General features: G+C 44.1%; 1 protein-coding gene across 1 annotated transcript; it reads right to left on the reverse strand.

The window, feature by feature from the left end:
• Positions 1-318: 318 nt before the first annotated feature.
• Positions 319-20127, reverse strand: bod1l1 (biorientation of chromosomes in cell division 1-like 1; the record flags this gene model as incomplete). Its single annotated transcript, XM_041850092.1, has 24 exons — positions 19838-20127; positions 19419-19543; positions 18285-18475; positions 17533-18036; positions 17068-17217; positions 16738-16901; positions 16503-16599; positions 9433-9559; positions 9270-9333; positions 7258-9103; positions 7043-7140; positions 6843-6939; positions 4872-4949; positions 3459-3505; positions 3257-3329; positions 3043-3101; positions 2853-2928; positions 2620-2684; positions 1885-1974; positions 1700-1772; positions 1394-1458; positions 969-1116; positions 688-731; positions 319-351 (listed from the first exon to the last, which is right to left on the reverse strand). Coding segments are annotated over exons 1-24 (4431 nt in total), but the record flags the coding sequence as incomplete, so codon positions are not given.
• Between the last annotated feature and the right edge of the window lie 22 nt (positions 20128-20149).

Genomic DNA, 20149 nt, shown 5'->3' on the forward strand with positions numbered 1-20149 from the left:
CTCCTCCTCAGGCCTGGTCTCCTCCTCCTCCTCAGGCCTGGTCTCCTCCTCAGGCCTGGTCTCCTCCTCCTCCTCAGGCCTGGTCTCCTCCACCTCCTCAGGCCTGGTCTCCTCCACCTCCTCAGGCCGGGTCTCCTCCACCTCCTCAGGCCGGGTCTCCTCCACCTCCTCAGGCCGGGTCTCCTCCACCTCCTCAGGCTGGGTCTCCTCCACCTCCTCAGGCTGGGTCTCCTCCACCTCCTCAGGCTGGGTCTCCTCCACCTCCTCAGGCTGGGTCTCCTCCACCTCCTCAGGCTGGGTCTCCTCCACCTCCTCAGGCTGGGTCTCCTCCACCTCCTCAGGCTGGCTCCCCTTCAACAGAATCAAAGCTCACTTTAAAAACACACACCTCTCTGTCAATGGGAGGACAAATTGCTAGTGAAAGACAAACGGTTCCATTTTATTCTCAGGGGCCTTCCTCTAGCCAGCTCCTCTGTGTTCATAGATCTAAAATGGACTGGATAAGTGTAAGCAATAAGGTGATGGCTGCACCTAGCCCTCCAATAAGCTACATGGAGCATTTCCCATATAACTCATGTATCCAGCCCTTCCAGATATGAGGTCTGCAGGGGTAGAGACTGGGGATCAAAGAGGAACCAGGCCATGGCTCAGTAAACCTTGTAGGTCAATGAAGCAAAATGGCCTCACCTCCCCTGATTCCTCAGGCCTCTTCCTCTTCACTGCAGGTTTGCCTAAGAGAAAGAGACCGTTACTGTAACAAATGCCAGACCAAGCTTTCCTGAGTTCTGTATTAACTCCCCTCCGTGCACTTAGAAAGTGCATTGACAATGATAGCTTTTCATAGTTGTTGACAGACAATCACTTTTAACATCCAATCATGCATCATAAAAGTATTTGGATCTTGCATTAAGATTATATTGTGGATTGAATAAAGTAAAAAAAAAAAAAAAAAATAGTTTGAAACTCACGAGAATCAGTGGTCTCCTTGGAATCAGAGCTTTCTGCATCTTCTTTAGTCTCTGGCTTGGAGATTGGAGGTTTAGCTGGTCTTCCCCGTCGACTGCCTCTCTTCTGCTCACTCTTCTCCTCCTGGTCTTTTTGAAGAGGGGGATGAATCTGATACAACCAAAAAACAAACAGAGCCCTTATCTGAATTACTGAGTCAATCAGCTGTTAACAAGTGATCTGTGTGGCCATATAGATAGTTGATGTTGACCTGCTCCCCTCATGTTTCAATCACTCTGAATGGGACCGCCCCCCCTGCTGAATGAGACCGCCCCCCCCCCCTGCTGAATGAGACCGCCCCACCTGCTGAATGAGACCGCCCCACCTGCTGAATGGATGAAGGTCTATGCCAAACTTTAATCAAACTGATCATGTCTACTGAACTTACCTCCCGTTTCTCCTTTTCCGCTGATGTCTCTCCTGCTCTCTCTTCCTCTTCTTTCTCCTGGTTTCCTGTGTAGGGAAGTAATACGTTTATTTGGTGTGAAATGTGTTGATAATGACTAAGAATGTAACAATGGAATAATTGAGGGGCACACAGGAAGAAGATGATGAACTTGGCATGCATCTTAGTTATCACCCATCTCACTATCAGAAACGAGAGATTGGAGGTACTAAATAGGCCTAGCACAGAGTGGGACTATGGAAGCATTTAGCTGTTGAATTTCCAAATGGCTGTGGTGGAACCTCTTACCTGTGGTGGAGTCTTTGGCCTGGGCACCTGACCGTCTGCCTCTGCGAGGCGGGGTCTCCTCCACTTTCTCAGGCTGTATAGAGAACAACATCCAACATGGTTACCTCACAGCCTCAACTCACATACCTCATCAACATACAATCCACACAGGTAGAAGGGGCGTGAGCAGTGAAGGATGATATAACCTCTTTAAGTTCCTCCTCATCCGCCGAGGTTTTAGATGAGCGTCCTCTGCGTGGCGTTCTGGATTCTGTGGCCTTTTCTCCCTCATTGTCCTACAATAGCAAACCATATGAGCAAGGATATTAGGGCAATTTAACATTACATAATGCATGCACTTATTCAGATAACTGCCAAAATAAATTAAACACCAACATAAAGTGTCTTAATAGGGCGTTGGACCATCAGAACAGCTTCAATACACCTTGGCATATATTCTACAAGTGTCTGGAACTCTATTGGAGGGATGCAACACCGTTCCTCCACAAGAAATTCCATCATTTGGTGTTTTGTTGATGGTGGTAGAAAATGCTGTCTCAGGCGCCGCTCTAGGATCTCCCATAAGTGTTCAATTGGGTTGAGATCTGGTGACTGAGATGGCCATGGCATATGGTTTACATCGTTTTCATGCTCATCAAACCATTCAGTGACCGCTCGTGCCCTGTGGATGGGGGCATTGTCATCCTATGGGGGCATAGCCATGGTGGCCAAAATAATGGCCTGCCCAGCATTTTTATACATGACCCTAAGCATGATGCAGTGTTAATTCCTTAATTAACTCAGGAACCACACCTGTGTGGAAGCACCTGCTTTCAATATACTTTATATCCCTCATTTACTCAAGTGTTTCCATTGTTTTAGCAGTGACCCATAGGCAGTGGCATTTTTACTACCAAATGCAAGTACTGATAGGTACTTACTTTACTCACGTCCACAGACAGCTTGGACTGCTGCTCTCGACTGTCCTTTTCATTTTTCTCCGTACCTGATAAATTGCAGATAGGACACAAGATTTACAAACTCTGATGGACTTCACAATCTGAGATGATGAGAAGCTGGCCAAATGTCACGTGAACGAGTTATAAAAGAATACCAAAACATTAATTATATTCATTCTTCAGTTGTTAACACCGATTTATCTAAATGAATGTACCGGAGTCTTTGGCTGTGGTAGCTTTCTGACCGGACAGCCTTCCTTTGCGGATTACTCTTCCCTCCATTTTGTCCTCCTGAACAAGGAACAAGGTTCCAAACAAATTCAGAGCATGTATTTTTCCTAAATAAAGATTATGTGCTGCCATAAGATAAAATGTTACACTCGGTCATAGAGGGCAGATAATTACCATTTCAGACAGGTCGGATTCTTTCTCGTCCTCTTGTCTGTCTGACTTGGATGCATTGCCTGCAACAAACAATCAACATCAAAGCTGTTCCTCAGACATATAAACAGAAAGAGAGACGACACAAAAAAGTGAAGGGAAAAAATAAAACAAGTAAAGATCAAAGAAGAACAGCATGACACAAAAACAGCTGTAGAAATAAAGCTCAGAGACTCACTGGCTTGTTTGACCAGCTTTGACTGCCGACCACGTCGAGTCTCCCTTGGTTTTTCAGGTGTGTCAGACTTCACCTGAAATACACATATATAGGTCAACAGAGGAAAGCAGTAAGTTACTTAAGTGTTCACAAAATGAAACCAGAAAAGACCATGGTGCTCTTGCAAAACATGTGTGCTAAACTGCCAAGAGTGAGTACTTACCGACTCAGGGGCTCCCCTTTCCTGTTGTGCTTCAGTCTGGTCTTTATCTGAGAGTGGAAGGAGGAGAGATCACCTTTTAAACAGTCTTTTGAGGACTGGAGTTACACAAAGTCAAAACTATATGCAACGGGGTTATGAAAGTGCATTGGCATTCAGGTCTAAAATCTATACATAAGCTTGGATATTAAAAGCACTTGTTTTTTTGTTTTTTACAGTTGGTTTGGTTGTGGGGGTTGGAACTGTTAGCAAAACACAGTCAGTCCCCCTTCTATACCAAATTAGGTTAAATGAGGTACCACCCTGCATCCCACCGCTTGCTTGCTTCTGAAGCTAAGCAGGGTCAGTCCTGGTTGGTCCCTGGATGGACCAGATGCTGCTGGAAGTAGTGTTGGAGGGCCAGTAGGGGGCACTCTTTCCTCTGGTCTAAGGAGATCCCAATACCCCAGGGCAGCGAATGGGACATTGCCCTGCGTAGGGTGCCGTCTTTCGGATGGGAAGTGTCCTGACTCTGTGGTCATAAAAAATTCCATGGCACTTATTGTAAGACCCCAGTGTTAACCCCAGTGTCATGGCTAAATTCCCAACCTGGTCCAATTCCATCATGGCCACCTAATCATCCCCCTCATTGGCATATATCACTCTCCACCTGATAGCTGATGTGTGGTGAGCGTTCTGGCACAAACATGGTCGCTGTGGGTGCTACACATTGGTGGTGGATGAGGTGAGTTTCCCCCTACTATGTAAAGCACTTTGAGCATCTCAGTTGGTAGAAAAGCACTATATATATCCAATCAATTATTATTATCATATTTCTATAAGAAGAATATACACTGAGTGTACAAAACATTATGAACACCTTCCTAATATTGAGTTGCACCCCCTTTGGCCCTCAGAAGAGACTCAATTCATCGGGGCATGGACTCTACAAGGTGTTGAAAGCATTCCACAGGGATACTGGCCCATGTTGACTCCAATGCTTCCCACAGTTGTGTCAAGTTGGCTGGATGTCCTTTGGGTGGTGGACCATTCTTGATATACACGGGAAACTGTTGAGCGTGAAAAACCCAGCAGCGTTGCAGTTCTTCACACACTCAAACCGGTGCGCCTGGCCCCTACTACCATACCCTGTTCAAAGGCACTTAAATATTTTGTCTTGCCCATCCATCCTCTGAATGGCACACATACACAATCCATGTCTCAATTGTCTCAAGGCTTAACAATCCTTATTTGACCCGTCTCCTCCCCTTCATCTACACTGATTGAAGTGGATTTAACAAGTGACATCAATAAGGGATCATAGCTTTCACCTGGATTCACCTGATCAGTTAATGTCATGGAAAGAGCAAGATAATGTTTTGTCAAAGAATATTAAGGACCGGTATTTGAATACTATTGCAGTTGTGCATGACTTACTAATGTTATCAATGTCCGTCTTGACCTGACACTCATGTTCCATGGCCAGCAGTTCTGTTTTCTCAGGCTGAGTCTCATCTAAGCAAAAACATAGATTAGCAAATTTGGACACAAAAAAAAATTACAGAGAGCACAAACTTTATTTTTTGGGAGGAACTGAAAAAACCCCAAAATGCAGGAAAATCTGGAAACTTAGCAGTGCATTCGGAAAGTATTCAGACCCCATCCCTTTTTCCTCATTTTGTTACGTTACAGACTTATTCTAAAATTGATTAAATTAATGTTTTTCCTCATCAATCTACACACAATATGAACTGCCTGAAATTTGCTGGACCCAGGAAGAGTAGCTGCTGCCTTGGCAGCAGCTAATGGGGATCCATAATAAATAGAAATACAAATACCCCATAATGACAAAGCGAAAACTGCTATTTCAACATTTTTGCAAATTTATAAAAAATTAAAAACAGAAATGCCTTCTTTACATAAGTATACAGACCCTTTGCTATGAGACTCAAAATTCAGCTCAGATGCATCCTGTTTCCATTGATCATCCTTGAGACGTTTCCACCTGTGGTAAATTCAATTGACTGGACATGATTTGGAAAGGCACACACCTGTCTATATAAGGTCCCATGGTTGACAGTGCATGTCAGAGCAAAAACCAAGCCATGAGGTCAAAGGAATTGTCCGTAGAGCTCTGAGACAGGATTGTGTCAAGGCACAGATCTGGGAAAGGGTACCAAAACATTTCTGCAGCATTGAAGGTCCCCAAGAACACAGTGGCCTACATCGCTCTTAAATGGAAGAAGTTTGGAACCACCAAGACTCTTTCTAGAGCTGGCCGCCCGGCCAAACTGAGCAATAGGGGGAGAAGGGTCTTGGTCAGGGAGGTGACCAAGTCACTCTGACAGAGCTTCAGCTTACTCTGTGGAGATGAGGGGAGAACCTTCCAGAAGGACAACCATCTCTGCAGCACTCCACCAATCAGTCCTTTATGGTAGAGTGGCCAGACGGAAGCCACTCCTCAGTAAAAGGCACGTGACAGCCCGCTTGGAGTTTGCCAAAAGGCACCTAAAGGACTCTCAGACCACGAGAAACAAGATTCTCTGGTCTGATGAAACCAAGATTGAACTCTTTAGCCTGAATGCCAAGCGTCACGTCTGGAGGAAACCTGGCACCATCCCTACGGTGATGTTTTTCAGCTGCAGGGACTGGGACACTAGTCAGGATCGAGGGAAAGATGAACGGAGCAAAGTACAGAGAGATCCTTGATGAAAACCTGCTCCAGAGCGCTCAGGACCTCAGACTGGAGCGGTTCAACTTCCAACAGAACAACGACCTTAAGCACAGTGGCTTTGGGACAAGTCTCTGAATGTCCTTGAGTGGCCCAGCCAGAGCCCGGACTTGAACCCGATCAAACATCTCTGGAAAGACCTGAAAATAGCTGTGCAGCGACGCTCCCCATCCAACCTGACAGAGCTTGAGAGGATCTGCAGAGAAGAATGGGAGAACCTCCCCAAATATTTACATTTACATTAGTCATTTAGCAGACGCTCTTATCCAGAGCGACTTACAGTTAGTGAGTGCATACATTTTTCATACTGCCCCCCCGTGGGAATCGAACCCACAACCCTGGCATTGCAAGCGCCATGCTCTACCAACTGAGCTACAGGTGTGCCAAGCTTGTAGCGTCATACCCAAGAAGACTCGAGGCTGTAATCGCTGCCAAACGTGCTTCAACAAAGTACTGAGTAAAGGGTCTGAATACTTAAGTATATGTGATATAAGTTATTTTTATTTTTAATACATTTGGAGAAATTTCTAAAAACCTGTTTTTTCTTCGTCATTATGGGGTATTGTGTGTAGATTGATGACGGAAAACAACAATTTAATCAATTTTAGAATAAGGCTGTAATGTAACAAAATTTGGAAAAAGTCAAGGGGTCTGAATACATTCCGAATGCACTCTACCTTGTTTGTCGAATGATGGTCCCAATACAGGCTCTTGCTTAGGAACAACAGCATGGCCTGGGTTTTCCTCATCTATGTCAACAGTAGCTTTTTTTTCCTTTGAAAGAGTTGGAACAAAGTTAGATGCTCTCAAAGTCTGAGTAACATTTAACTGATATTTATATTATAGAACTAGAATGAAATAGAAACACCATTCTCACCTGTGACATCCCTTCAACTAATGTCCATGTTGACACCTCTGTATCTTTCACCTCTGTGCCAGGAACATCTGTGGCGAGAACATCTGTGGCGAGAACATCTGTGGAGAGAACATGGACTGTAATGTAACTAACAATAAGTACTCCAAAAACTCTCCATTGGCTTGTGATACTAAAAGAAGAACTGACCATATAACTGTTTTCACAAGACACATTACCTTGGCTCCTTGAATGTTCATCCATTTTCTCTGATGACGAGGCAGTAGCTGTTAGGTCACTTTCGTCCATTTCTAGAACATGCTCAGAATCTTCCTGATCTTTTGCAACAGGTGTAGTAGTTTCCTTCTGCTGCAGAGCAGGTGTGGTCACCTCTGTGGCTTCTTGTGCAGCTGGAGTGACTAAGCTAGGAGATAGTATACTCTCAGGGTCCATGGAGAGCAGGGTCAGAGCTGCCTCTTTCATCTTTATGTCCGCTTCTTGGAAGGAGAGCTCTGGGCAGGCGTCTCGCTGCATGGTCCCAGTGATGTCACTTCCTTGGCCTAGTCTTGCATCTGCTGAGGTACAGATGTCCATCAAAGTCAGAAGAGCATCTGCCCCAGTTGTCAAAGGACGTGGTTCCACCTCCCTGAGTGGCATTTCACTGTCATCATCCTCCAGTTCAGGGGTGACGTCACTCAAAGCATCATAGGTAACAGAGGCAGAGGTGGTAATGGTGGCATCGGTGGCATCCCAGTCTGTGCTTGTGTCTTTGGATTGAGGGCCTTTCTTCAGAGGAGGTTCTGTAATATCTGGAACAGGTGAGGAGATTGAGGAGGTTGAGGACCTTGATGACTTATCTGATTTTTCATCTGCTTTACGTCCTTTTCTCTCATCCTGGGTCTCTTTCTTCTTCTCTGGGTTTTGAACCTTTTTCTCAACCATTTCCTTCCCACTCTTGCCTTCCGTTTTTTCTGGTGGGTTTTCCTCAGTGTCCTTCCTTTGCTCCTTCACGCTTCCCTCTCTTTTTCTTTCCTTTGAGGCGTCAGGTCTACTGCCGGATGTGCCACCTTTGTTTTTGACCTCCAAACCTTGAGCTTTCTTATCCTCCCTTGACTTGGATCTGGACTTTTCCATGACCTTTACCTTCATTCCAGGCTCTGTCTCCCTGGACTTTCTGGAATCTTTGTCAGTTTCAGAGCTGGACTTACTTGGTTTCTGGTTTTCCTGAGTAACATGTTCTGTTCTGGGTTTCTCCTTCTCACTGTCGGGCTTAGACTTGGGTTTTTCTACATGCTTGTCCTCTGTGTGGCTCTTTGACCTCTTGAGGACTTCTTTGGGGTGTTTATCCTTTTTCTTGATGGTTTCTGATCCAGGCTCCATGTCAGACCTTTCCTCAGAAGAGCCGGTGGAATCCGGGCGGAGTAACTGCCTGGGGTCACTTTTTACTGGAATCTTCTCTCCTTTAGTCTTTTCCCTCTCCTTATCTTTCTCCCTTTCCTTCTCATTTTCCCTGTTCTTTTCCTTCTCAACTTTGGCAGCTTCAACTGATAGAACCTTCCCCTTCTTGGTTGTGGCTTCCCTGCTAGCCCCCTCGTCAGAGGCACCTCCTTCTGACACAGACGCCCTACCTTCCCTGGCATTCACTGACACTTTCTTGTCACCTTTGACCTTGGACTTTCTCTCCCCTTTGTCATCAGAGGATACTTCAATGTGGGCCCCTTCATTCTGCTCAGGTTCATCTGTGAGGGATTCACCTCCTACTCTCTTCTCCAACTTTTGCTTAAGCTTGGCGCGCTCGTCCGACAGGCTACACTCTTTCTCTTTGCGCTCTTTAGGGTTTAACTCCTTGCGGGAAAGCCGGTCAAACTTTCCAGCAGGTCGCTGCTTGAGTGGCGACTCAGACCCCTGCTCCAAGTCCAGGATAAAGGAATGTGTCCGGCTTTTGTCTGTCAGCTTTCTAGGTTCTCCAGATTCCTCAGAAGTGCTAACACTCTTCCTCCTGTGCCTCTCTTCTGATGCTGCAGACTCAGAGACTTTTGTGATTGACTTGGGCTGCAAGCTCTTTGAGGAAATACCCTTTGCTTCCTGTTTGTGAGGTAGCAGAGCAATACATTAGCATACAATTCTAAAATAAGTTATCTTTCACCATAATTAAAATATTTAATTAATTCAATAAACAACATTTAATTCATTAAACCAATGGCCAAGGTGAGCATACAGTCACATGTTTGGATTTTCATTCAACACTTACTTCCTTTTTGTTGAACTCTCCTGCTGCATCTCCCTTTCTCTTGCCTGTAACATCTCCCTCGTTCCTGAAAAATTTAAATGACTTTAGTGACATGGCCATGTATCAAGTAACTCACAAACTCAAGCATCCACAGGTCCACACAATTACAAACACACACACACACCGTGAGTCCCACTTCCTCTTCCTACTGAGGGCCATCTTCTTCTCAAGAACCTTCTTTTCCTTGAGAGCCTCTTTGGCCCTGGGATCCTGAGCTTCCAGGCTGAGGGAAGAGGTCTGCCGCCTTCTCTCTGTACAGGGAGTTAACATCACAGAGTGAATGGACCATTACCGCACCCTCAGCATTTAAAAAAACATACAGCACCAGTCAAAAGTTTGGACACACCTACTCATTCAAGGGTTTTTCTTTATTTTTTTACTATTTTCTACATTGTAGAATAATAGTGAAGACATCAAAACTATGAAATAACATATGGAATTATGTAGTAACCAAAAAAGTGTTAAACAAATCAAAATATATTTTATATTTGAGATTCTTCAAAGTAGCCACCCTTTGCCTTGATGACAGCTTTGCACACTCTTGGCATTCTCTCAACCAGCTTCATGAGGTAGTCACCTGGAATGCATTTCAATTAACAGGTGTGCCTTCTTAAAAGTTAATTTGTGGAATTACTTTCCTTCTTAATGCGTTTGAGCCAATCAGTTGTGTTGTGACAAGGTAGGGGGGTATACAGAAGATAGCCCTATTTGGTAAAAGACCAAGTCCATATTATGGCAAGAACAGCTCAAATAAGCAAAGAGAAACGACAGTCCATCATTACTTTAAGACATGAAGGTCAGTCAATATGGAACATTTCAAGAACTTTGAAAGTTTCTTCAAGTGCAGTCGCAAAAACCATCAAGCGCTATGATGAAACTGGCCTTATGAGGACCGCCACAGGAATGGAAGACCCAGAGTTACCTCTGTTGCAGAGGATAAGTTCATTAGAGTTACCAGCCTCAGAAATTGCAGCCCAAATAAATGCTTCACAGAGTTCAAGTAACAGACACATCTCAACATCAACTATTCAGAGGAGACTGCGTGAATCAGGCCTTCATTGTCGATTTGCTGCAAAGAAACCACTACTAAAGAACACCAATAAGAAGAAGAGACCTGCTTGGGCCAAGAAACACGAGCAATGGACATTAGACCGGTGGAAATGTGTCCTTTGGTCTGGAGTCCAAATTTGAGATTTTTGGTTCCAAACGCTGTGTCTTTGTGAGACACGGTGTGGGTGAACAGATGATCTTTGTCTGTGTATTTCCCACCGTTAAACATGGAGAAGGTGTTATGGTGTGGGGGTGCTTTGCTGGTGTCACTGTCTGTGATTTATTTAGAATTCAAGGCACACTTAACCAGCATGGCTACCACAGCATTCTGCAGCGATATGCCATCCCATCTGGTTTGGGCTTAGTGGGACTATCATTTCTTTTTCATCAGGACAATGACCCAACACACCTCCAGGCTGTGTAAGGGCTATTTTACGAAGTGGCGCAGTGGTCTAAGGCACTGCATCGCAGTGCTAACTGTGCCACTAGAGATCCTGGTTCGAATCCAGGCTCTGTCGCAGCCGGCCGCGACCGGGAGACTCATGGGCGGCGCACAATTGGCCCAGCGTCGTCCAGGGTAGTGGAGGGAATGGCCGGCAGGGATGTAGCTCAGTTGATAGAGCCTGGCGTTTGCAACGCCAGGGTTGTGGGTTCGATTCCCACGGGGGGGGCAGTATAAAAAAAAAAAAATGTATTCACTAACTGTAAGTCGCTCTGGATAAGAGCGTCTGCTAAATGACTAAAATGTAAAATGTAAATGTATAGAGTGCTGCATCAGATGACCTGGCCTCCACAATCCCTCGACCTCAACCAAATAGAAATGGTTTGGGATGAGTCGGACCGCAGAGTGAAGGAAAAGCAGCCAACAAGTGCTCAGCATATGTGGGAACTCCTTCACGATTGTTGGAAAAGCATTCCAGGTGAAGCTGGTTGAGAGAATGCCAAGAGTGTGCAAAGCTGTCATCAATGCAAAGGGTGGCTATTTGAAGAATCTCAAATATAACATATATTCTGATTTGTTTAACACTTTTTTGGTTACTACATGATTCCATGTGTTATTTCATAGTTTTTCTACAATGTAGGAAATAGTAAAAATAAAGAAAAACCCTGGAATGAGTAGGTGTGTCCAAACTTTTGACTGGTACTGTATATATCTTGATTAATTAGCTTTGTTGTAAACAGTCAGCAATAATCTAATTATTCAGGGTTTGTGAAATTAAACCTAGGCTAAATATAAGCCTTCCACAACCATAAGACCCACTAATAATTTAATCATTATATCTAAATAGTTTAACCTGCTTTTTTTTGTTGCAATAATCACTGATCTGACTTTCAAGTCTGTCTATGAAAATGCCTTTTTTGTTACAAATTTAACCAGAACAATGCATAATGCACATTCACTAATAATAACTAACTTCTTGTAGCAGGTATTATAGAAAATTAACACAGGTCTCAAACAATCTCTCAAGCACAAGCCCAAATGCTAGGGAGTAGCCAGCTAATCTTAATATTTCAAGTTTAGCCAGCATGGATCTACAGTATTTGCTAGCTAACAAGGTAGAACAGTTTAACTGTCATGAACACACCCTTCTGTCCGTCTCCAACTGTTTGAACAGCATGCTAGCCTGTCCACTTTGTTCAGATGTTGAAATCAAGTGGCCTACCTTAATTCTCAGAATGAGAATGAGTTGCCAATTCCTTATATAATTGTGTTTTATGCGTAATGCACATTTACAAAACACAGACTAGAAAGTTGGTATCAAAGTCTGTGGGAGGGGCTTGGTGTGTGGGGGAGGGGCTTGGTGTGTGTAAATGGGAAGGTGCACAGTCACAGCAGAAGGAGCGAAGGAGACGAGACCAAAAGACACCATGAGAACAAGCGGACATAAACGATCATAAAAACGAAAAATATAAATACATTTGATTCTTGCTATCGTTCAGGCATTTGAAATATCGTGAAAAAACCTACATTCGAATTAATCCAATTAATTGTTTTATATCGCCCAGCCCTAATGACATGTCATATACACATATGGTCAGTGACTGATCAAGGGAAGAGGGTTATACAACTGCATTAAAAATCACAGCAAATATCATGGGTTGGCTTGAGGGAGGGAATTCACGAGAGCTGCACTAAATGATAACATTGACACAGAAACCATTAGATCTCATAAGCTGCCCACACACATGCAGCTTCACATGGCACAGTCTAGTTTTCAGGTTCCACTTATTTCTCTCCTTAGGTTTTTATCCTCACTTCTCCCAGGAAACATGGTAGGAGAAGGCCACTGGGCTCTCCTCAGCTCTCCCTCCTCAGCTCTCCCTCCTCAGCTCTCCCTCCTCAGCTCTCCCTCCTCAGCTCTCCCTCCTCAGCTCTCCCTCCTCAGCTCTCCCTCCTCAGCTCTCTCTCTCTCCCCTCAGCTCTCTCTCTCCCCTCAGCTCTCTCTCTCCTCCGCTCTCTCTCCTCCGCTCTCTCTCCTCCGCTCTCTCTCCTCAGCGCCGCAGCAAAGCCACAATACAAACAGCAGCGGCAATATCGGGCCCCAGCTGCCGACATGTCTGCTCAGCAGCGTATTTATTTAAACCTGCCGCTGGCCCTGGCGGTCTGACGCAGGCCTCGCCGGGGGCCTCCCCGGCTTGTTTGAGAATCCATTCACACCTGAGCATTAAATTACTGACACTAATGTTACTAGTAATGCTTGGACCGGCTCCCAATTTTGGGGAACCCATAAACCTGCAGGAGCCGGGAAATGTGGACGTGTTCGATAAAAAAATTAAGATCTTAGCTGTGGGACCAATGTGATACAGGGGGATAAGCATGAACCTGTCTGTCCTCTGGTTTGTTTTCATATTCCTCACATATTTGTGCCTGAGAGATTTTTTGAGATCTGTGTGTAAGATATGATAAGTGATATCACAAGGTATTATTCTAATGTACTGTATGTGCAGGTATTTGCTGTATGTATGTCCATTGTCAGCGACTGAGATAGAGCATAGATAGAGCATAAGGGTATACAACATTGTACACATGAATCATTCATTTTAAAGCACACTACTCTATTCTCTTCCTCCCTAGGCTGACAGTAAAACAGAGGACACTGTCCCTCAGGGAGTTAGAGAGAGGTGGGGGAGGGACATTGTTTGACTGTTACCCTGGTTGCTAAGGAGTCTTTTGAACTTGAGAGGTGTGGAGGCATGAACACCTGTGTGGCCCCCCTCTCAAAACCGGTGGGATACCTTTCACCTTGTCTCACTCTGCAGCACTCACCGAGCGGACGAGAAGAAAATAAGAGGGTGCAGAGAAAGGAAAGTATCTAAGAGATGTCTCCTTGGCTGTCACTCGGGTCGGGGGTCAGAGGTCGGCATGGAGGGGGTATGTCAGGTGTTAAGTGGGGCAGACAGCCCTGTGGAGGGCTTGTTAAATGCCTACCTGGTGACCTGCTAACCTGCAGCCAGGTGGGAGCACAAAGCACACAGGGTTTACCCACCCATAGATGTTGTTATTTCTATATGACTGTTTTCGTTCTATTACAGTCGAAAATACTTTTCTTAGAGTGTGTGACTTTTCTTAGTGTGTGATTTTTCTTAGAGTGTGTGACTTTTTGTCTGTGTTTTTGAAAGAGAGAGAATAAGTGAGAGAGAGATAGAGGTGAAGAAACAATATAGAAAGAGGGAGCAAATAATATGATTCCACTGTAGCCTACTAATAAGAAGAAGAGAATTGCTTGGGCCAAGAAACACGAGCAATGGACATTAGACCGGTGGAAATGTGTCCTTTGGTCTGATGAGTCCAAATTTGAGATTTTTGGTTCCAACCGCTGTGTCTTTGTGAGACGCAGAGTAGATGAACGGATGATCTCCACATGTGTGGTTCCCACCGTGAAGCACGGAGGAGGAGGTGTGATGGTGCTTTGCTGGTGACACTGTAGGTGATTTATTTAGAATTCAAGGCCCACTTAACCAGCATGGCTACCACAGCATTCTGCAGTGATACGCCATCCCATCTGGTTTGCGCTTAGTGGGACTATCATTTGTTTTTCAACAGGACAATGACCCAACATACAGTGAGGGAAAAAAGTATTTGATCCCATGCTGATTTTGTACGTTTGCCCACTGACAAAGAAATGATCAGTCTATAATTTTAATGGTAGGTTTATTTGAACAGTGAGAGACAGAATTACAACAAAAAAATCCAGAAAAACGCATGTCAAAAATGTTATAAATTGATTTGCATTTTAATGAGGGAAATAAGTATTTGACCCCCTCTCAATCAGAAAGATTTCTGGCTCCCAGGTGTCTTTTATAGAGGTAACGAGCTGAGATTTGGAGCACACTCTTAAAGGGAGTGCTCCTAATCTCAGCTTGTTACCTGTATAAAAGACACCTGTCCACAGAAGCAATCAATCAATCAGATTCCAAACTCTCCACCATGGCCAAGACCAAAAAGCTCTCCAAGGATGTCAGGGACAAGATTGTAGACCTAAACAAGGCTGGAATGGGCTACCAGACCATCGCCAAGCAGCTTGGTGAGAAGGTGACAAAAGTTGGTGCGATTATTCGCAAATGGAAGAAACACAAAATAACTGTCAATCTCCCTCGGCCTGGGGCTCCATGCAAGATCTCACCTCGTGGAGTTGCAATGATCATGAGAACGGTGAGGAATCAGCCCAGAACTACACAGGGGGATCTTGTCCATGATCTCAAGGCAGCTGGGACCATAGTCACCAAGAAAACAATTGGTAACACACTATGCCGTGAAGGACTGAAATCCTGCAGCGCCCGCAAGGTGCCCCTGCTCAAGAAAGCACATATACATGCCCGTCTGAAGTTTGCCAATGAACATCTGAATGATTCAGAGGAGAACTGGGTGAAAGTGTTGTGGTCAGATGAGACCAAAATCGAGCTCTTTGGCATCAACTCAACTCGCCGTGTTTGGAGGAGGAGGAATGCTGCCTATGACCCCAAGAACACCATTCCCACCGTCAAACATGGAGGTGGAAACATTATGCTTTGGGGGTGTTTTTCTGCTAAGGGGACAGGACAACTTCACCGCATCAAAGGGACGATGGACAGGACCATGGACTGTCAAATCTTGGGTGAGAACCTCCTTCCCTCAGCCAGGGCATTGAAAATGGGTCGTGGATGGGTATTCCAGCATGACAATGACCCAAAACACACGGCCAAGGCAACAAAGGAGTGGCTCAAGAAGAAGCACATTAAGGTCCTGGAGTGGCCTAGCCAGTCTCCAGACCTTAATCCCATAGAAAATCTGAAGCTGAAGGTTCGAGTTGCCAAACGTCAGCCTCGAAACCTTAATGACTTGGAGAAGATCTGCAAAGAGTAGTGGGACAAAATCCCTCCTGAGATGTGTGCAAACCTGGTGGCCAACTATAAGAAACGTCTGACCTCTGTGATTGCCAACAAGGGTTTTGCCACCAAGTACTAAGTCATGTTTTGCAGAGGGGTCAAATACTTATTTCCCTCATTAAAATGCAAATCAATTCATAACATTTTTGACATGCGTTTTTTTTAATTCTGTCTCTCACTGTTCAAATAAACCTACCATTAAAATTATAGACTGATAATTTCTTTGTCAGTGGGCAAACGTAAAAAATCAGCAGGGGATCAAATACTTTTTTCCCCTCACTGTATCTCCAGGCTGTGTAAGGGCTATTTGACCAAGAAGGAGAGTGATGGAGTGCTACATCAGATGTCCTGGCCTCCACATTCACCCAACCTCAACCCAATTGAGATGTTTGTGATGAGTTGGACCGCAGTGAAGGAAAAGCAGACAACAAGTGCTCAACATATGTGGGAACTCCTTCAAGACTGTTGGAAAAGCATTCCAGGTGAAGCTGGTTGAGAGAATGCCAAGAGTGTGCAAAGCTGTCATATATTTTGATTTGTTTAACACTTTTTTGGTTACTACATGATTCCACATGTGTTATTTCATAGTTTTGATGTCTTCACTATTATTCTACAATTTAGAAAATAGTACAAATAAAGAAAAACCCTTGAATGAGTAGGTGTGTCCAAACTTTTGACTGGTACTGTAAGTCAAATGAATCAGGTATAAAAAGGTTGACACACTAATTAGTCTGCCAGGGAAAAGCACTTTGTGGAATATATTGATGTTACAAGTACCCTGGTCTTCTAGTTGAGCTGACTTCTGTCTACGCTTCTCCTCCATGCGTTCCCTGTTCTGCTGTCTCTTGAAAAGCCTCTCCTCCTTGTCCTTGGCCTGAGAGAATAGAGGTAAGGAGGGAGTTTGAACAAGTTTGATTAAACCCAGCCACAAAAACACTTTGTCAACAACTTTTGTATTTTCAGTATGCAGGCATTTATTTTCCATAAATATCAGCCTGATCCTGTCACTTACCGCTGACCGCCGACGCTGCTCCACGGTGACCTCATCATCAGAGTCGCTATAGTAACGGGAGTAGAGGAAGGGCTTGTGGACGTAGGCCTGTCGACGAGGCTTGCGCTCTGTGCTCTCCTCATTGTCTTCGTCTCTATTGGTCTTCTTCTTCTCAGACTTTTCATCTTGAGATCACACAGAATAAAAACGAATTACTGACGAGGAAATATTGGCTTCAATATTGTCCTCTAATAGCTTCGGTTTTCACTTGATATTTGAAATTGTTTTCAATTATTTGTATCTCTAAATAAATGCTTCTTACTGAGAAATAATACATGAACACAAACAGACCTTCAGATGAGACCTCGCCGTCCTCTGTAGAATCTGACGGTGGCTGCTCATCATCGCTGTCCTCCTCGAATGACGACAGGTCACTGGTGTGGACAGAGCTCACAGTGATGTCACTGAGGCCATCAAGGTCAGAGTCCTCCAGAGAATATTCTGATGAGGAAAAACACGCAAAATAAATTGTTAAACGGTACCTAAAACCCTGAGGCTTTAATGACTAAAACCCTGAGGCTTTAATGACTAAAACCCTGAGGCTTTAATGACTAAAACCCTGAGGCTTTAATGACTAAAACCCTGAGGCTTTAATGAATAAAACCATGAGGCTTTAATGAATAAAACCATGAGGCTTTAATAACTAAAACCCTGAGGCTTTCAATCCCTACTTAGTGATTCGACATTGTCATAGTGTAGTGATGATTTTCATCAAATTCATAAACCTAAATATTCAAGACAAGCCTTAGATCTCACCTTCTTTTAACCTCTCTCTGGCCTTCTGATTGATATGTTGTTTCTCATTGGGGGACTGAAGTGGATCAACATCCTTGTTCTGCACCTCCTCTTTGAGCTTTCCTATGGTCTTCCCCTCCTTTCTCTCTTCTGCCCCCTCTTGAGTCCCAATCTCTTCCTCATCACCCTTCATCCCCTCTCTCTCAGAGTCCATCTGCTCCTGTACATCCTCTGTTTTGTTCTCCATAGCCTGGACCTCTGACACAAGCTTTGCTTCCTCATCTTTCTCCGGCGTCTTCCTGTCCTGGTCCTCTTCTCCCTCCTCCACCAGACTCATGTCCTGCTCTCCCCCTTCAGCCTCCTGCATCGACTCCTCTGGGTCTTGGTCCCTCTCAGAGCCCCCCTTGAGGACCTTCTCTCCACTGGAGCTGGCCCGGGAGCTGGCCTCCTGGTTCAGGGTGGTGATGGTATCCAGGATGGACATGGCATCTCTGGCCATTGAAGTAGCAGGGGCAGATGAAGGAGCTGGGAATCCAACATTTCCATTGAGTCATACAGACGAATGTTAAGTCAGACAATAATGCTAAAGCACACCATTATCAGTCACAATCCCATTTACGAACAAACACATGAATGGGGGAAGTCAAAGAAGGCAGTAGAATATATAGTGCTCTGCAAATTTAAAGACATTCTTCCTGGAATTGGACAAGACAATAATAGACCGATTTTTTTTCCTCCTAAGGACCTGCTAGAAGCATCCAACTGTATTTTACCTTGCACTGGCAGGTCAAAGTCTTGTTTCTCCTCCACAGGAGCAGGCGGGACAGGGGGTTCATCCATATAGCTGCCGGGGGACATGAATTCACGGACCACCCTCTCCACCTGGGGCCTGAAGGTGTGATGGATTTTGGGATCCACCACCTGAGCAACTATCCTGTCAACTCCCTGCTCCAGCATCCCAGACCTGCCACGAGATCAGAAGAGGATTCGGTTCATATACTCAAAAGCGGATGCACTGTCTCTTTTGATGTTCTAACATGACATATGATTTAAAAAGTGCTAGTAAGTGACTGACTAAAGAGAGATAAAGGGTTGCACATTCACAGCCCCTGTGAAAATAAGCAACCTGGTCTCAGACCGTTTCGTATTATTTTTTATGTAAATCCAAGACACTACATTTAGTATGATATGTTACATTTCGTATGGTATGTATTCATTTGTGGATGTCCATCACCCATTTCATATGATATGTTGCGAATTACAATTTTGTTTATATGTTTATACAAATTTTCTAAATGTATGATATGTTACAAATTCTAACCTAACGGTAGCTAGCTCGCTAACGTTAGCTAGGTTAGGGTTAAGGTTAGAGATAAGTTTAGGAGTTAGCTAAAATGGTTATGATAATAATAATATGCCATTTAGCAGACGCTTTTATCCAAAGCGACTTAGTCATGTGCGCATACATTTTTATATATGGTTATTATGGTTAGGGTTAGCTAAAAGGGTTGAGGTTAGGGGAAGTGTTAGTTAACATGCTAAGTAGTTGCAAAGTACTAAAAAGTAGTAAGTTGAAAGTTGAAAAGCTGCTAATTAGCTAAAATGCTAAAGTTGCCCGTGATGAGATTCAAACTCTCAATCTTTGGGTTGCTAGATGTAAGCGTTATATGCCCACCAATCCACCCTACTTTCGTTTTTGCCTTAAGTAAACATGTCTTATGTAACCATACCAAACGTAACATATCATATCCTAAATTGAGTTTCTCGTATTTCGTTCGGAATAATACGAAATCCTCTGAGACCAGGTTGAAATAAGATGAAAGGTACATTTTTTCTAAGTGCACATGCATAACCAAAACTTGTGCTTTCTGTATAGGGCCATATGTGAACTGTCACGAATTACTTACTGAAGCACCAATTGTCGGATGTTGTTTCTCAACTGATTCTTGTTCAAGTGAGGACTCCATGTGTGGTTAGAGAGGTGATTGGACACAAAGTTGTCCACTCGTTGTCTTAAATTCAGGTATGCAGGCTAAAAATAGTGAATAACGTTAGCTAGTTAACAAACATTTAATCACAGCCATGTTTGCAATTTATTGGTTATGCGTGCACAAAATCCTGGCTGCACAACAAATTGTGGTAGGTCTGATCCAGAGCGCAACGTCTCGCGACCTGGAACAGAGGTACGATTCTGGTAGCAACTCGCGAAGGCAACAGCTTTCGGACAATATTACTAATGCTTAGCTACTGTATCATGGCTAATTTTAGTTTACTTGCTGGCTAGCTACTTGTTCCTGTTTCATTCACCATTCATAACGGTCGTTACCTTTGTATCCACGTCTGCCAAGCAGTCCCTTCTAAACTGATCGAAAAGACCTTGCGTTTTCAAATGATTGACGATCATAGAGACCAACTGCGGGTCTCCAGGGGGTAAACCTGCCATCTGTTACTATACACTTTTGTTTTTAAAATCCAAAATAAAATAAATGTAATTAAACCACCACAAAGTCGCTTGCTAACTCCTTAGATTCTCCGTATTTTGATTTAGAACTAACGCATTTGACTCGGAAGTTGAACGATATGAAACCGGAAGAAAAATAACAATTATTTTTGCGACTTATAATTGTCGCCCTCTGTC

The sequence above is a fragment of the Coregonus clupeaformis genome, chromosome 3, assembly GCF_020615455.1.
Source record: "Coregonus clupeaformis isolate EN_2021a chromosome 3, ASM2061545v1, whole genome shotgun sequence".
NCBI lineage: Eukaryota > Metazoa > Chordata > Actinopteri > Salmoniformes > Salmonidae > Coregonus > Coregonus clupeaformis.